Source organism: Culex pipiens, chromosome 1 (assembly GCF_016801865.2).
Source record: "Culex pipiens pallens isolate TS chromosome 1, TS_CPP_V2, whole genome shotgun sequence".
Lineage (NCBI taxonomy): Eukaryota > Metazoa > Arthropoda > Insecta > Diptera > Culicidae > Culex > Culex pipiens.
Genome location: NC_068937.1, coordinates 7685161 through 7700067, shown reverse-complemented (window position 1 = coordinate 7700067; position 14907 = coordinate 7685161). Strand labels below are relative to the sequence as shown.

General features: G+C 35.3%; 1 protein-coding gene across 2 annotated transcripts in view; it reads left to right on the top strand.

Moving 5' to 3' along the window:
* The window catches only part of LOC120424323 (homeotic protein female sterile), a 286483-nt gene extending 272606 nt beyond the window's left edge, over positions 1-13877 (top strand). Inside the window, exons 2-4 of one of the 2 annotated variants that reach the window (XM_039588419.2) lie at positions 6037-6661; positions 10056-11391; positions 11891-13877. In XM_039588419.2, coding sequence (XP_039444353.1) covers positions 6080-6661; positions 10056-11391; positions 11891-12267 — 2295 coding nt within the window. In that variant the 5' untranslated portion in view covers positions 6037-6079 and the 3' untranslated portion in view covers positions 12268-13877. Of the gene's footprint in view, positions 1-6036; positions 6662-10055; positions 11668-11890 lie in introns of both variants that reach the window. The other variant, XM_039588418.2, reaches the window with a different exon arrangement.
* The last annotated feature ends 1030 nt before the right edge of the window (positions 13878-14907 follow it).

Sequence of the window (14907 nt, the reverse complement as noted above, 5' to 3'; positions counted from 1 at the left end):
GAATCATTATTTAGAAAAGGGTCCTTCAGTAGCATTTCAACAAAACGTTGGGCAAGATTTTGTTATTATTTTACGAAATTTTGAAACCGATCGTCACAATGACCAATGAGATCAGTGAGACAAGACTGTATTTTGGACATTTACATCTTTTAATCAAATCCTTTCATCGCTTTTGGAAAAATCTAGGAAAAAGATTCTGCTCAAGCATTTACACAAATGGAACAGAACGTCCCAACGCCCTACGGGAAATGTGAGACAAGATTGCCATTTGGACATCATCACAATTTTGCAAGTCAACTATCTTCATTGGCTAACGCTAATAAAGTTGTACAACAGACCTTAATGTCCAAATAACAGTCTTGTCTCACTTATCTCGTATACTTTAAACATGTATATATGATAAAACATGTTTGTCTCAGGATTGACTGAAAAGCCAATGAAGATAGTTGACTTGCAAAATTGTGATGATGTCCAAATGGCAATCTTGTCTCACATTTCCCGTAGGGCGTTGGGACGTTCTGTTCCATTTGTGTAAATTTTTGAGCAGAATCTTTTTCCTAGACTTTTCCAAGAACGATGACAGGATTTGATTAAAAGATGTAAATGCCCAAAATACAGTCTTGTCTCACTGATCTCATTGGTCATTGTGACGATCGGTTTCAAAATTTCGTAAAATAACGTTTTGTTGAGGACCCTTTTTCTAAATAATTTTTCAGTCAATCCTGAGACAAAGATCGTCCCAAAAGTATACGAAATAAGTGAGACAAGACTGTTATTTGGACATTTAGGTCTGTTATACAGCTTTATTAGCGTTTCAACAATCTTTAAACAAGATTTCACCATTATTTTACGATTTTGTTCGGGGCAGATCATTCCATTGTCCTACGAGGAAAGTGAGACAAGATTGGACATGGTGTACAGTTGAGACACTTTTGGACAAGATTGCGCTAATGGAAACAAGACATATAGATTTATTACATACCCAGCGTTTCGATTAATTTTGTCCAAGATTTCATAGTTATTTTAGAATTGTTTTTGGGCAGATCGTCCTCATGGCCAATAAGATATGTGAGACAAGATGTGTCATTTGGACATTTGCATCTTTTTAGCGAGTAATTATATCATTTTTGAACAATATTTTGGGACAAATTCAGACGGCTAACGGTCAGCAACTTGTGAGACAAGTTGGACATTGAGTATAGTTGGGACAGTTTTGGACAGGGTTGCGCTAATGGCTAGAAAAAAACGCAATAAAACCCGTGAGACAAGACTGTCATTTGGACATTTAGTCATTTTGTTCAGTCAGAACTGTGGGACACTTTGAATATTGGGACATATTAATAGATTTTGACAACTTTACTAAAATTTCGATGAAATTTGTTGAATCACGCTTGTAATTTTGTATTTTTTCAATTCTTTGAGAAACTTGCAATTTTTTTCATTTCTCAAATGCCCCCAACTTGACGGCCTCGCAATCCAGGTTGACGGTTTGCAAACCGCGCCAGCACACGTTACCATTGAAGAGCATCCAAGCCCGGCTTGCGGCGGCATCGCCGGGAAAGGAAAAGCCATTCCACCGTACGTGGCAAAAATGAATGGTTCGGGGGCCGCCCTTTTGCCAAATGGAAAATGTGTTCGGTGTTGAGTGTAGGTTTTATAAATAAATAAATCAAGCCAATGTACCGACGACGACGACGACCAGCAAAAGAGGCGAAACTGTGAAGAGCAAGTCTGGCGAAAAACATGAAACCTCACACACACACTCACAAAACTCACACCGTAAGTCCTTTCGAAACTGGTGAGGTTCTGCAGAAAGAATCATAACATATAAATGGAAATCCAAGTGTAATTCCTCGGTATCGGATGACATGCCGCTCTGCGGTCTCTCGGTAGATGCTGCTGAAGCCCGCCAAACATCTGCCACGTGTGTTACAAACAAACAAACAACTTTGAGCGAGCGACTTTGCGACGAGTTGTATAATTTAAATTTGTTTGCCCCGGGGATTACAAATTGCCAGGATGGCGAGCGTGATGAGTTGAATCTGCCTGCAAATATTTAAAGCTCATCGATTCTTTAAAAAAATAGTGTGTTCAGCCAAAATTCGTTGGTTTTCCCGAAGGCTACTCATCGCAAACCGCACACATACCCTTGAAACCCCAAACAAAAAATATCCATTTACACATGCACATCAAGGTTCGTGCGGTTGGTTCGGTGTACACACAACCCCCCGAAACCATAATATGTGAAAACATTTGCTCGCTCTGGGGAGCTGTTTTGCAAAATCGATTCCCCTCACACCACCAGAAAGCCCGGCAAAATCAAATTAAAACCACAAAGCCCACACCCCGATTATTTACAGCAATTTCCAGGGCCCGACCTCCACGCAAAAATTCAGGTAATGCACCCGGTCAGGGTCCGAGACCACATCAAGGCCTCCGACAGACACCGGTTGTAGGGGAAATCGGCCACAAAACCCTTACTCATTGACACTCACGCTGGGTGGGTGCACGGAAAGGTTTTGGGTTGGATGAACTCCGATGAAGTCGTTTTGAGCTGGGACACACAAAACGACTTGCATCGCAAGCTTGAGACAGATTGACAGTTGACAGAATTACTTACCTGTTGATTTTTTACTCCAAAGCATCACTTTTCACTCACTTCACCAGTACTTACCTGATCTTATTCAACTCAATCCTAAGAATTCTTCCTGGAGCCTACTTAAATCTGAAGTCCGTAATTGAAACGTTACACGAAAAATCTCAGATCACTTACCTGATTTAGTGGTATTTTCCAAATTTCAAACCAACCTACTTGTTTCTGAAGTCCGTAATCGAGAGGTCACTATTTTCAATTTCAACCAAATTCACTTAACTTTGAAATCCATAATCGAAAGGTCACTTTATTCAAGTTCAACCCAACTTACCTAACTTTGAAGTCCGTAATCGAAAGGTCGCTTTTTTTCAATTTCAACCAAACTTACTTAACTTTGAAGTCCGTAATCGAGAGATCACTTTTATCAATTTCAACCAAATTTACTTAACTTTGAAGTCCGTAATCGAGAGGTCTCGTTTTTCAATTTCAACCAGACTTACTTAACTTTGAAGTCCGTAATCGAAAGGTTACATTTTTCAATTTCAACCAGAGGCGCCGACTAGTCCATAATGTTGGGGGGGCTCGGTTTTTTTCCGAAATCGTTAGGTGAGAGTGGCGATTTGATGTTTAAGTTTATTGTATATCACGAATTTTACCAATTTGAATATTACGATGTGATAAGAGTTTTTTCATCCGGAATCCATTTTTTTCTTGAAAAAGATAATTTATTAAAACGTGATTGAGAATGTTTATTGGGGTAATTTTTTATATGTTTGGAAGGCGAATTCCTTCTAATTGGCATATTCTCACTTATTTTTCAGAAGTAACAGTCAATAATAAAAATGATCAGGTATTTAAAATTCAACAACACAAATATTCTAAAGATGAAAACAAAAGTAAAAAGCAAAAAATTTGAACTTTAGAAATTGGAAAATACACATTAAAAAAAAACAACATTTTTTTGAAATCTGCAATTTAGAAAAAAATAACAGAAAAAAAATAAATATTCCAAAATTTTATTTTTTTCAAAAAACCCTAGGGTTGAAAAAAACTCATGGCTTAAAAATGTTAAGAAATCAAAAGTTGAAATTCAGAAATTTAAAAAATCAGAAATTTGGAAATTACAATCAATGTTCAAAAAAATCGAAAATTTAACATCAATTTATTTGTTAAGAATTTAAGAATTTAAGAATTTAAGAATTTAAGAATTTAAGAATTTAAGAATTTAAGAATTTAAGAATTTAAGAATTTAAGAATTTAAGAATTTAAGAATTTAAGAATTTAAGAATTTAAGAATTTAAGAATTTAAGAATTTAAGAATTTAAGAATTTAAGAATTTAAGAATTTAAGAATTTAAGAATTTAAGAATTTAAGAATTTAAGAATTTAAGAATTTAAGAATTTAAGAATTTAAGAATTTAAGAATTTAAGAATTTAAGAATTTAAGAATTTAAGAATTTAAGAATTTAAGAATTTAAGAATTTAAGAATTTAAGAATTTAAGAATTTAAGAATTTAAGAATTTAAGAATTTAAGAATTTAAGAATTTTAGAATTTTAGAATTTTAGAATTTTAGAATTTACGAATAACCAAAAAGATACACATACGGTTTTTAATAAAATCAAAAAAAGCATTATGACAATTTGATACTACCAAAAATTTGCATTTTTTAAAAATGAAATCAAGAAAAAAAATTACCTAAAATTACTCAAAGAAATATCGAATTTATCAGCATTTTTTTTAATATAAAGCTGTCATCAAATGACCATTTTGAAAAGTGTTTCAGTTCATTTTCGCTAAATCCTGATCTACAATGGCAAATCGCAGAATGTTGCGTCTGAAAACTTGATGATTGTTTTGGCAAGAGTTTGCGTAAGTTTGCTCTTGTATACTAAGCTTGCTGGTTTTCCTTCCTAGTTAGCATAAGAGAGCGCAGTAGTATAGATGAAACGTTGTCGATTTAGAAAACAACAAATGTTTTTGAACTATTTTACAGATTGCTTACAAGAATTCTATCCAATTCCAATTCAGTTTTAAATATTATTTTCAATTATTCCTGTGATTTTTTTGTAATATTTAAAATAAGAATATTTTTCTTCCAAAATTTCTGGGGGGGCACAATGTATGGGCTGCCCCCCCTGCCTAATTTTAAGGGGGGCAAAAAGTACCGTGCCCCCCCAGAGTCGGCGCCCCTGATTCCAACCCAACTTGCTTGTTTTTGAAGTCCGTAATCAAAAGTTCACTTTTTTCAATTTCTACCAAACTTACTTAACATTGAAATCCATAATCAAGAAGTCCCTTTTTACAATTTCAACCAAACTTACTTTACTTTGAAGTCCGTAATCGAAAGGTCACTTTTTTCAATTTCAACCAAACTTACTTAACTTTGAAGTCCGTAATCGAGAGGTCTCGTTTTTCAATTTCAACCAGACTTACATAACTTTGAAGTCCGTAATCGAAAGGTCACTTTTTTCAATTTCAACCCAACTTGCTTATCTTTGAAGTCCGTAATCGAAAGGCTACTTTATTTCAATTTCAACCAAACTTACTTAACTTCCCTGTTTTCAATTTCAACCAAACTAATTTATCTTTGAAGTCCGTAATCGAAAGGTCACTTTTTTCAATTTCAACCAAATGAACTTAACTTTGAAGTCCGTAATCGGAGGCTACTTTTTCAATTTCAACATAACTTACTTAACTTTGAAATCCGTATTCAAAATGTCACTTTTTTCAATTTAAACCCAACTTGCTCATCTTTGAAGCCCATAATCGAATGGTCACTTTCCAAATCTTTCCGTGTCCCACCTCAAAAACCCATAGGGTGGTCCAAAAATTCAAACACTTTAAACCTGTCAACCCCCTCCCGTTCCGTTATGAGCTTTATTCCCCCCAAAAATTATGGACTCCTGGCCCGGCTGGTGGCTAATGACAACACCTAATGCCGAGTGGGTGTCCATCGGTCCCAACCGAGTCTGTGGTCCAACAGTCCAGAAGATATTTCGGATGCATGCGGTGGATGCTCTCTTTTCTACACCACTGGTTAACGTTATTTGATTGTCTAATTTGTATGCAAATTGGAGAGTGTTGGCCGCTCTCGGCGGAGCCGAGCCGTACCAGACTGGTGCGTATAGTTTGGGATTTCGGACGATGGCTAAATTGCGTTTATCAATCATTCCATTTACCTTACTCTATTGTTAGTTTTGACAGTTGACAGAATTAGTAGTTGACAGAACTTATACTTACGAATACTTACCAGAAACTGTCAATCTCGATTGAAAACTGCTTACAAACTTACCTTCTATGAAATATTTGAATGCTTAACTTAAGGTACCTGAATCTGACGTCCGTAACAGAAGTGTCAATCTTACAAACACCTTAAAGTATGCAAATTACTGTTTCAACAAAATACTAAATTCCCTTCCCATTTTCTTCTCTCCTCCCACAGGGTTAAAACTTTCCTCCGTCGCCATAAATTATCATAATGCAAAATGGAGCTCTCCACGATGGGAGGTCGCCGTTTGACCTCTCAGCAGCTACAGCAACTTCAGCAGCAGCACCAGCAACAGCAGCAACAACACTTCAAGCAACAACAATTCCAGCAGCAGCAGCAACACCAATACCACCAACAACAACATCAAACCCAGCAAGCCATGCTTTTCCATCAGCAGCATCATCAACAGCACCAGCAATCCCAGCAGGCCCCGCCCTCGCTGATGGGACCTCCTCCGACGAATCCGCTTCACCGATCGGCACCCCGCTTCCATGGGGCGTCCCGCCACCGGAAGGACTCGCTGGGCAAGAGCGGTGGCAAGTACATGTACCCCGGCGGGGGAGGCGGAGGTGGAATTCCGGGATCGCCGACGATGGGCTTTGCCGAGAATATCTACCATCCGCAGACGGGACACGGGGGAATGGTGCACAACAGTAGTGCCAACAGCGTCAACAGTTTGGCCGGAAATGGGAAGCATATGGGGATCGGACGGTACCCAGAACCGGACCCGGACGTCATCGAGGTGTACCTGGAGGACGATCCGGTCAAGCTGAAGGAGGCGGTGCGGGAGGGAAAAGAGGTGAGTTTATCTGTTTGAGTCGCAGAGGGCTAACATCACGCGTCAAGTGACATCGATGACCTAAATTACCAAAATAATCTAAACAACTAAAATCGCCAATATTGTCAAAATCGCCAATCAAATTGTCAAAATTGTCAAAATTGTCAAAATTGTCAAAATTGTCAAAATTGTCAAAATTGTCAAAATTGTCAAAATTGTCAAAATTGTCAAAATTGTCAAAATTGTCAAAATTGTCAAAATTGTCAAAATTGTCAAAATTGTCAAAATTGTCAAAATTGTCAAAATTGTCAAAATTGTCAAAATTGTCAAAATTGTCAAAATTGTCAAAATTGTCAAAATTGTCAAAATTGTCAAAATTGTCAAAATTGTCAAAATTGTCAAAATTGTCAAAATTGTCAAAATTGTCAAAATTGTCAAAATTGTCAAAATTGTCAAAATTGTCAAAATTGTCAAAATTGTCAAAAAATGTCAAAAAATGTCAAAAATGAACAAATTGACAAAATTGTCTAAAGTTTCAAAATTATCTGAATGATAAGAATTATAAAAATGACCAAATTGACCTAATTCTTTTTTTTAATTCTTTAAATTCATTAAATTCTTTAAATTCTTGAAATTCTTAAAATTCTTAAAATTCTTAAAATTCTTAAAATTCTTAAAATTCTTAAAATTCTTAAAATTCTTTAAATTCTTTAAATTCTTTAAATTCTTTAAATTCTTAAAATTCTTTAAATTCTTTAAATTCTTTAAATTCTTTAAATTCTTTAAATTCTTTAAATTCTTTAAATTCTTTAAATTCTTTAAATTCTTTAAATTCTTTAAATTCTTTAAATTCTTTAAATTCTTTAAATTCTTTAAATTCTTTAAATTCTTTAAATTCTTTAAATTCTTTAAATTCTTTAAATTCTTTAAATTCTTTAAATTCTTTAAATTCTTTAAATTCTTTAAATTCTTTAAATTCTTTAAATTCTTTAAATTCTTTAAATTCTTTAAATTCATTAAATTCTTTAAATTCTTTAAATTCTTTAAATTCTTTAAATTCTTTAAATTCTTTAAATTCTTTAAATTCTTTAAATTCTTTAAATTCTTTAAATTCTTTAAATTCTTTAAATTCTTTAAATTCTTTAAATTCTTTAAATTCTTTAAATTCTTTAAATTCTTTAAATTCTTTAAATTCTTTAAATTCTTTAAATTCTTTAAATTCTTTAAATTCTTTAAATTCTTTAAATTCTTTAAATTCTTTAAATTCTTTAAATTCTTTAAATTCTTTAAATTCTTTAAATTCTTAAAATTCTTAAAATTCTTTAAATTCTTTAAATTCTTTAAATTCTTTAAATTCTTTAAATTCTTTAAATTCTTTAAATTCTTTAAATTCTTTAAATTCTTTAAATTCTTTAAATTCTTTAAATTCTTTAAATTCTTTAAATTCTTTAAATTCTTTAAATTCTTTAAATTCTTTAAATTCTTTAAATTCTTTAAATTCTTTAAATTCTTTAAATTCTTTAAATTCTTTTAATTCTTTTAATTTTTTTTAATTCTCTAAATTCTTTAAATTCTTTAAATACTTTAAATTTTTTAAATTCTTTAAATTCTTTTAATTGTTTAAATTCTTTAAATTCTTTCAATTCTGTTTTTTTTTATTCCTTCAATAAATTTTGAGATCGCTATAGAAATAAAATCCATAAAAAAATTATTTCAAAAAAAAATCTAAAGGTTAAAAAAATCAAAAAAATAAAGATTAAGTATTCAAAACATCTATAAACTTCTATCAATTTAAAAAGCTGGAAATTTAAAAGAATCTGAAAATTTAAAAATGAACTTAAAATAAAAAGATAAAAAATAAATTATCAACATTATATTTTAAAAATTTAAAGGCTGGTGCAAATTTTATTTTAAGTTGGCCCAAAAATCAGAAAGTTAAAAAATAAATTCAAAGAACCTCACAATTTTAATGGAAATCTAAGTGGAATCAACTGAAATCAATTTAAAATGCATTTCCCTGCATCAAGAATCAATTTTAAGCATGTTTGGGTTGATTTTAAAATCTTTTGAATATTTGATAAATGTTTATTACGGCAATAAGTTTTTTTTCGCAAAAATTTGTGTTTTCGTCAAATCTTGCATTTTTTGAAAACTAATGTTTGCAAATCAACCGAACTAGAGTACAATGCATTTTAAAACACTTTTTCCATGCAAATTTTGTAACTGTAGCTGTTTATCTCAATATTAATATTTTTTTCTATTTTTCAAAATTTCAAATATATTAAAAATACAAAAAATAAAAAAAATAATAAAATTAAAAAATTCTAAAAATTTATTAAATTAAAAAAAAATATAAAACTTCAAAAAGATAAAAATTTTGTAAAAAAAACTAAAATAAAAAAAATCCGTTTAGTCCAGCCCAAACATGCTAAATATGATTTTGAATGCAGAAAAATGCGTTTTAGATTGTTTTAAGTTTATTTTACTTCTAATTTCATTAAAATTTTGAAGATTTTTGAAAAAATATTTTTTTGCTTCCTGGTTTGAAAAATATTTTTAACGGCCTAACAAATTAAAAAAATCTTAAAAATTGAAAATTTTTAATTATTTGAAAAATTCTAAAAGTATTCAATTTTCTCAAAATTTCAAATATTCAAAAAAAAGTAAATCTTTGAAAAAGTTTGTTGATTTCAAAAAAAAATTTAAAATCTTAAAAATTTAAAGCTTGTATATATTTTTTAAATATTATAATTTAAAAAAATTCTGAAGCTTCTTGGAACTATTTTTTTTTTGAAAATTCGCATATTTAAAAAAAATCTCAAAATTTATAAAAAACTTCACAATTGGGTCCTAAAATGAAGCTTAGATTGCTGATATTATTGTTTACAGCGATAGAGCTTATTTTTCTGAGTACAATGACCCTTTGTACGACCACAAAGTATTTAAAATGGATTTTTAAATCAATTTTGAAAAATTAACCTCGCGGTCCTTCTTGACAGAAAAGCTCCTACTTGACAGCTCGTTCCAAGGGGACCATAGTTGATCCATCGAAAAAATGTTGTCTTGTCAAAAAAAATTGCATTAAAATGAAAAAAAGTGATCAGAAATGGTTTTTAATCGTGTTTTTTACCGTTGTACATAAAAATTGAGATAGGGCTTTAGTACCCAATTCAAAAAATTAAAAAAATTCAAAATCTAAAAAATCTTTAAAGAACAATAAAATTTTAGCTATGTCTTCACAGTGTACAGTTCCATGCAACTGTCAAAAGCGATTAAATGAGGGATAATGGGGATAACATCGCGAACGAGCATTGTCAAATGAAACAGATGCCGACATGGTTACCCCCGAAATGCCCTTCTTATGAATAATAAATAATAAATTATTTATTCGAACCACCAAATTTCTCTCCCCCAGATCAAATGGCGCAACAACATCGTGGCCACGATGGAACGGTACGAACCGGCCCCCATCTCGGCGGCCACCCTGCCCTCGTCCTACCTCCATCACCAACATCAGCACCAGCACAGTCAACACAGCCAGCAGTCGACCGGAAGCAGCAGCACCGACAGCAGCCTCAACCCGGAGTACTCGTACGCGTACTGCGAACCGATGGTCCTGAAAGCCCAGCAGCAGGAGCAGTCCGGGCCTCCGCCGACGTCGGTCGCCATTCCGGCGATCCACAAGCAGCAGCTGCCCTCGTCCGCGTCGAGCAACGCCCTGTCCAAGCTGCCCTCCACCAACTCTCTACGTGCCTTATTGAGCAAGAGCTTCCGGAAGAGCTCGGTCTCGTCGGTGGCGGTGGCTTCCGGTTCTGCGAACGGGCCCGGACCGTCGACGGCGTCAGCGTCGGGGTCGGTTCCGGGCACGGAGAAGCACACCTTTACGACGCGGTACGGAACGAAGGAGAACATCTACGAGGATGTGGGCGCGGGGAGTAGTTTGGGAGTGGCGGGAGCGGCGGCGGCGGCGGCCAAGCCGGGGACCAGCACCAGCATGCAGAGCTTCGAGTCGGTGGGGAAGTTTAACTTTCAGGACGAGCTGAGGCTGGTGCAGAGTCAGCACGACCGGATTTTGGGGGAGTTGAATCTGAGCGTGGAGACGCTGATTATGCCGTCGAAGGACGAGCAGGACGCGATCGACGAGCGGTTGCACGAGATGCAGTGTGCGGCGTACCATGATGAGATGTCCGCGGACGATTGCGTGGCGGCAGGTTCGTCCGGTGGAGTTGTGGTGGGGGTTCCGCACATGCACCTGCAGCAGGAGCGACTGTCGCCGACCACGTCGCAGCCCAACAGTGGCGACGTGGACAGCGGCATCAGCGGAAGTAGTAGTAGTGGGGCTAGTTATTCCAGTAGCATGTTGTACCGAACGACGGCCATGTACAATGGTGGAGGAGGAGGAGGAGGAGGTTCCGGAAGTAGTAAAACGGTCACGATCAACGACAATGCCGAGGGTAGCGGTTCCGGGATGTCGATGATGGCTGGCGGCAGCTCGATACGAAGTAGCTGTGGAAGCAGCAGCGGTGGATGTGATCGTACTGGCGGGTACTCCTCATGCGGAGGAGGTCCCGGAACAGGTGCTAGTTGTAGTAAAATTTCCAATGTGATACCCAACTCGAACAGGTTAACGTGTTGCTTCTACTCGGATAAGCTGGGTCGGGCGACGAGCCGAGCGGATCAGCTGGACGCGTCGCTTTCCGCGTCCTCCGGAGTGGAGAAATCCGGCAGTGGAAGCTTCTGGAACAAGCTCGGTAAGCTGCGCATTTCCGGCGTGTTTGGCAACAACAACAGCAGCAACAGCTCCAGCAGCTCGACCAGCTCGAATGGCATTGCCAACGGGCAACACTTCCACCACCAGCACCTCCACCACCAGCATCTCCACCACCAGCCGGTGCCCTTCCAGCATCACACGCTACACACGCTGCATCACCACCAGAACCATACGCTAGCCCATCCACACCACCACCTGTTGAACCACTCCGCGCCCACGACCACTACCAATACGGCCACAATGGCGCGTAGCAACGGTAATCTAGTTTAAAAACAAACAAAAACAAACCCAACCCCGGCCCCCCTCTTGTGAGAACCCCCCCTTCAAGTAGACTAGTGCAAGCGAGTGACACCCCCCAAAAACCCAAAACATTTCGGCCACTGCTAGAAAACAAAAACAAAAAGTATCCAAAACAAACCCCGTCTCCAAAAACGCAAACACACTCATGTTCTATAACCGACCACCAACCCGTGTTACAGAGTGCTACCACCATCACCACACGGCGGCGGCGGCGGCGCCACCACCACCACCGCCCATGGTCACCGTAACGGGGCCCGCGCCCACCACCATCGAACCGTGGTGGCAATCGTCCGACCTGTGCCCCTGTCAGGCACCGCTTCCCTGTATGGAACCACCGTCGTGCTGTTCCCTCGTCGGCCATCACCCCTACGAGTACCAGCTGCCCTGTGAGGTGCTGGTGCCACCACCGCCGACGGTGGCACCCCGGCCACCACTGCCCCAGCCTCCGCTGCTGCACACGCAAATCGAGCTGGAGGAGGACGGCGAAGAGGACGGAGTCGGCGCCGCCGACCAGGAGGACCCCAAAACCGAGCAGGAAGAGCTGGGCCCGGCGTAAGCAGGTGAAACTCTCTCTCTCTTTGTGTAAATAGTAGGCAAAGTTGCGTGCGTCACAGCAACCGTTTGCAATTTCGCGCTCTCTAAACTCTATTTAGTGTGTATAGTAGTGAAATCGAAGCTGTCACTTTTTGTCGGAAAGCGCGCTGCACGATGTAAACAAAGCGACGAGCTTCGCTGCGCGAAGCGAAAGGAGGGAGACCAATTCGATATCTGTTTGATGAGCGAAGCCTGCTTTGTTTACATTGTCGACGCGTCAAACTCGTTCGGTGAAATTGAACCCGTTTTGACGTTTGGAACACTCAATTTTGATAACTTGTTATTATTTCAAAACAAACTTTTCAAAAGGACGTAACTTTAGGTATCAACAAACAGTTCATCCTGCTCACTTCGATTATTCTATCGGCGATAATCTTATCGACGATGAAGGACGGTTACTAATTTTTAAACTCTATCTAAAATTGACTTTTTTCAACCATATCATGTTAAATTTTCAATGCTTTCACTAAGAATGCAGTCCAGACTCGATTATCCGGAAACTTGGGAAAATTTCACTTCGGATAATCGAATCATGAATTTTATTTTCTTTTTCTTATTCTTGATTGTCGATCTTAGGCATGGCCCATTAAATTATTTAGAATTTGCAGAATTTGCATGCAAGATGGCGGCCAAAATGGCGTTGATAACATGTTGAAAAAATGCAGTTTTTAATTTAAAAGGCAATCAAATACAGTGGACTCTCTCATTGTCGATATTGAAATTACCGCCGAGAGCGAGAGGTAACAAATTAGAGAACGAAAAATCAAAGCATGCTACTTGAAAGTACTGAAAAATTAATTTACAGCTGGAGCAATCTTGATATCGATAAGATTGACAGCCGGAGAGTCGACTGTATTAAAATTTGATGTAAAAAGTAAAAGATTAAAAATAAACAATTTTTTTGTCATGATTCGATTATCCGAAGTCCCATACCAACCTACGGATAATCTAGGCTTCGGATAACTGAGTCTGGACTGTATTTTTTTGAAAATATATTAAGTTTTAAAGCATATATATTCATAAAATTTCACAAAATACCGTGTTTTTTGGAAATACCAAATTTTAAATAGTTCACAATATTAAACGAAGCTAAATTTTGAATGCATCTTAACGCTTCTGAAGTTTTTTTTTAAATAATATTCATATTTTCACAAAACACCGTATTTTCGAAAAAACTCAAATTTTCATTATTCGGAATATGAGAACTAAACGAAGCGAAATTTTGAATACATTTCCGCTTTTTTTAAATATTTGTTTGTAAAATACTCAAATTTTCACTGTCCTAGAGTTTTTTTTGTTGAAAATTACTCATATTTTCACAAAACAACGTATTTCCGAATACGGATATCAAACCAAGCGAAAATTTGAATGCGTTTCCAATCAATTGAAGTGTTTCCGTAAAATACTAAAATTTACACTAATCACCGTATTTTTTTCGAAAACACTCATTTTTTATAATTTGAAATTTGGGTACCAAACGAAGGGAGATTTTGCATGTTTTTTCACTTAAAATGTTTGTAAAATACAAAAGTTTTCACAAAATTGCTTATTTTTAATTATCGCATTTTTCAATAAAATTTCAATACATTTGATAAAAAATACAGTATTTTGGGAAAATAAAATAAAATACAAAAGTTTTCACAAAATTGCTAATTTTTAATTATCGCATTTTTCAATTAAATTTTAATACATTTGATAAAAAATACTGTATTTTTTATCAAATGTATTAAAATTTTAATGAAAAATGCGATAATTAAAAATAAACAATTTTGTGAAAACTTTTGTATTTTATTTTATTTTCCCAACAATACTTCAAAAAAGTGAAGAATACGCTATCTTGTGAAAATATGAGTAATTGTTTAAAAAAACTCGAATAAAGTGAAAAAGCATACAAAATTACGTTTTATTTTGTACCACTATTCCAAATTATGTAAATTAAAAAAAATCGAAAAAATCGGTGTTTTACAAAATTTAAGAGTTTTAAAAAAAACTCTGATAAAATGAAAGTGCATCCAAAATGTCGCTTCATTTGATACAAATATTGCAATTGGGAAAATTTGCGTATTATCAAAAAAATACGGTATTTTATGAAAGTTTAAGTATTTCACAATCAAAATCTGATAAAGTGAATATGTAATGAAAATTTTGCCCCATATTGCGAATCTTTTATTTTCAGTATTTTTGTATAATACGATATTTTATGAAAACTGTAGTATTTAGTAAAAAAAAACTCTGACAAATTTAAAATGCAATCAAAATTTTGCTTAATTTGATACCATTATTGAGAGTTTTAAAAATTTAAATAATAAATAACTACGGTATATTTTGCATATTTAAATATTTAAAAAAAAAGAAACTCTAACTCTCTCTCTCTCTAACAATGAATATAAAATTACATTCCGTAATGCAAATAATGAAAATTAGAGTATTTTCAAAAAAAATTGTGTATTTTTGAAAATTTAAGTATATTACAAAAACTTTAACAAGTCATTTAGTGCCCATATTCTGAACAGTGAAATTTTTAGTATTTAATAGTATTTACGGGATTTTGTGAAAATTTATGTAATTTACAAAAAAAACTGTACCATAGTGAATTTTATTT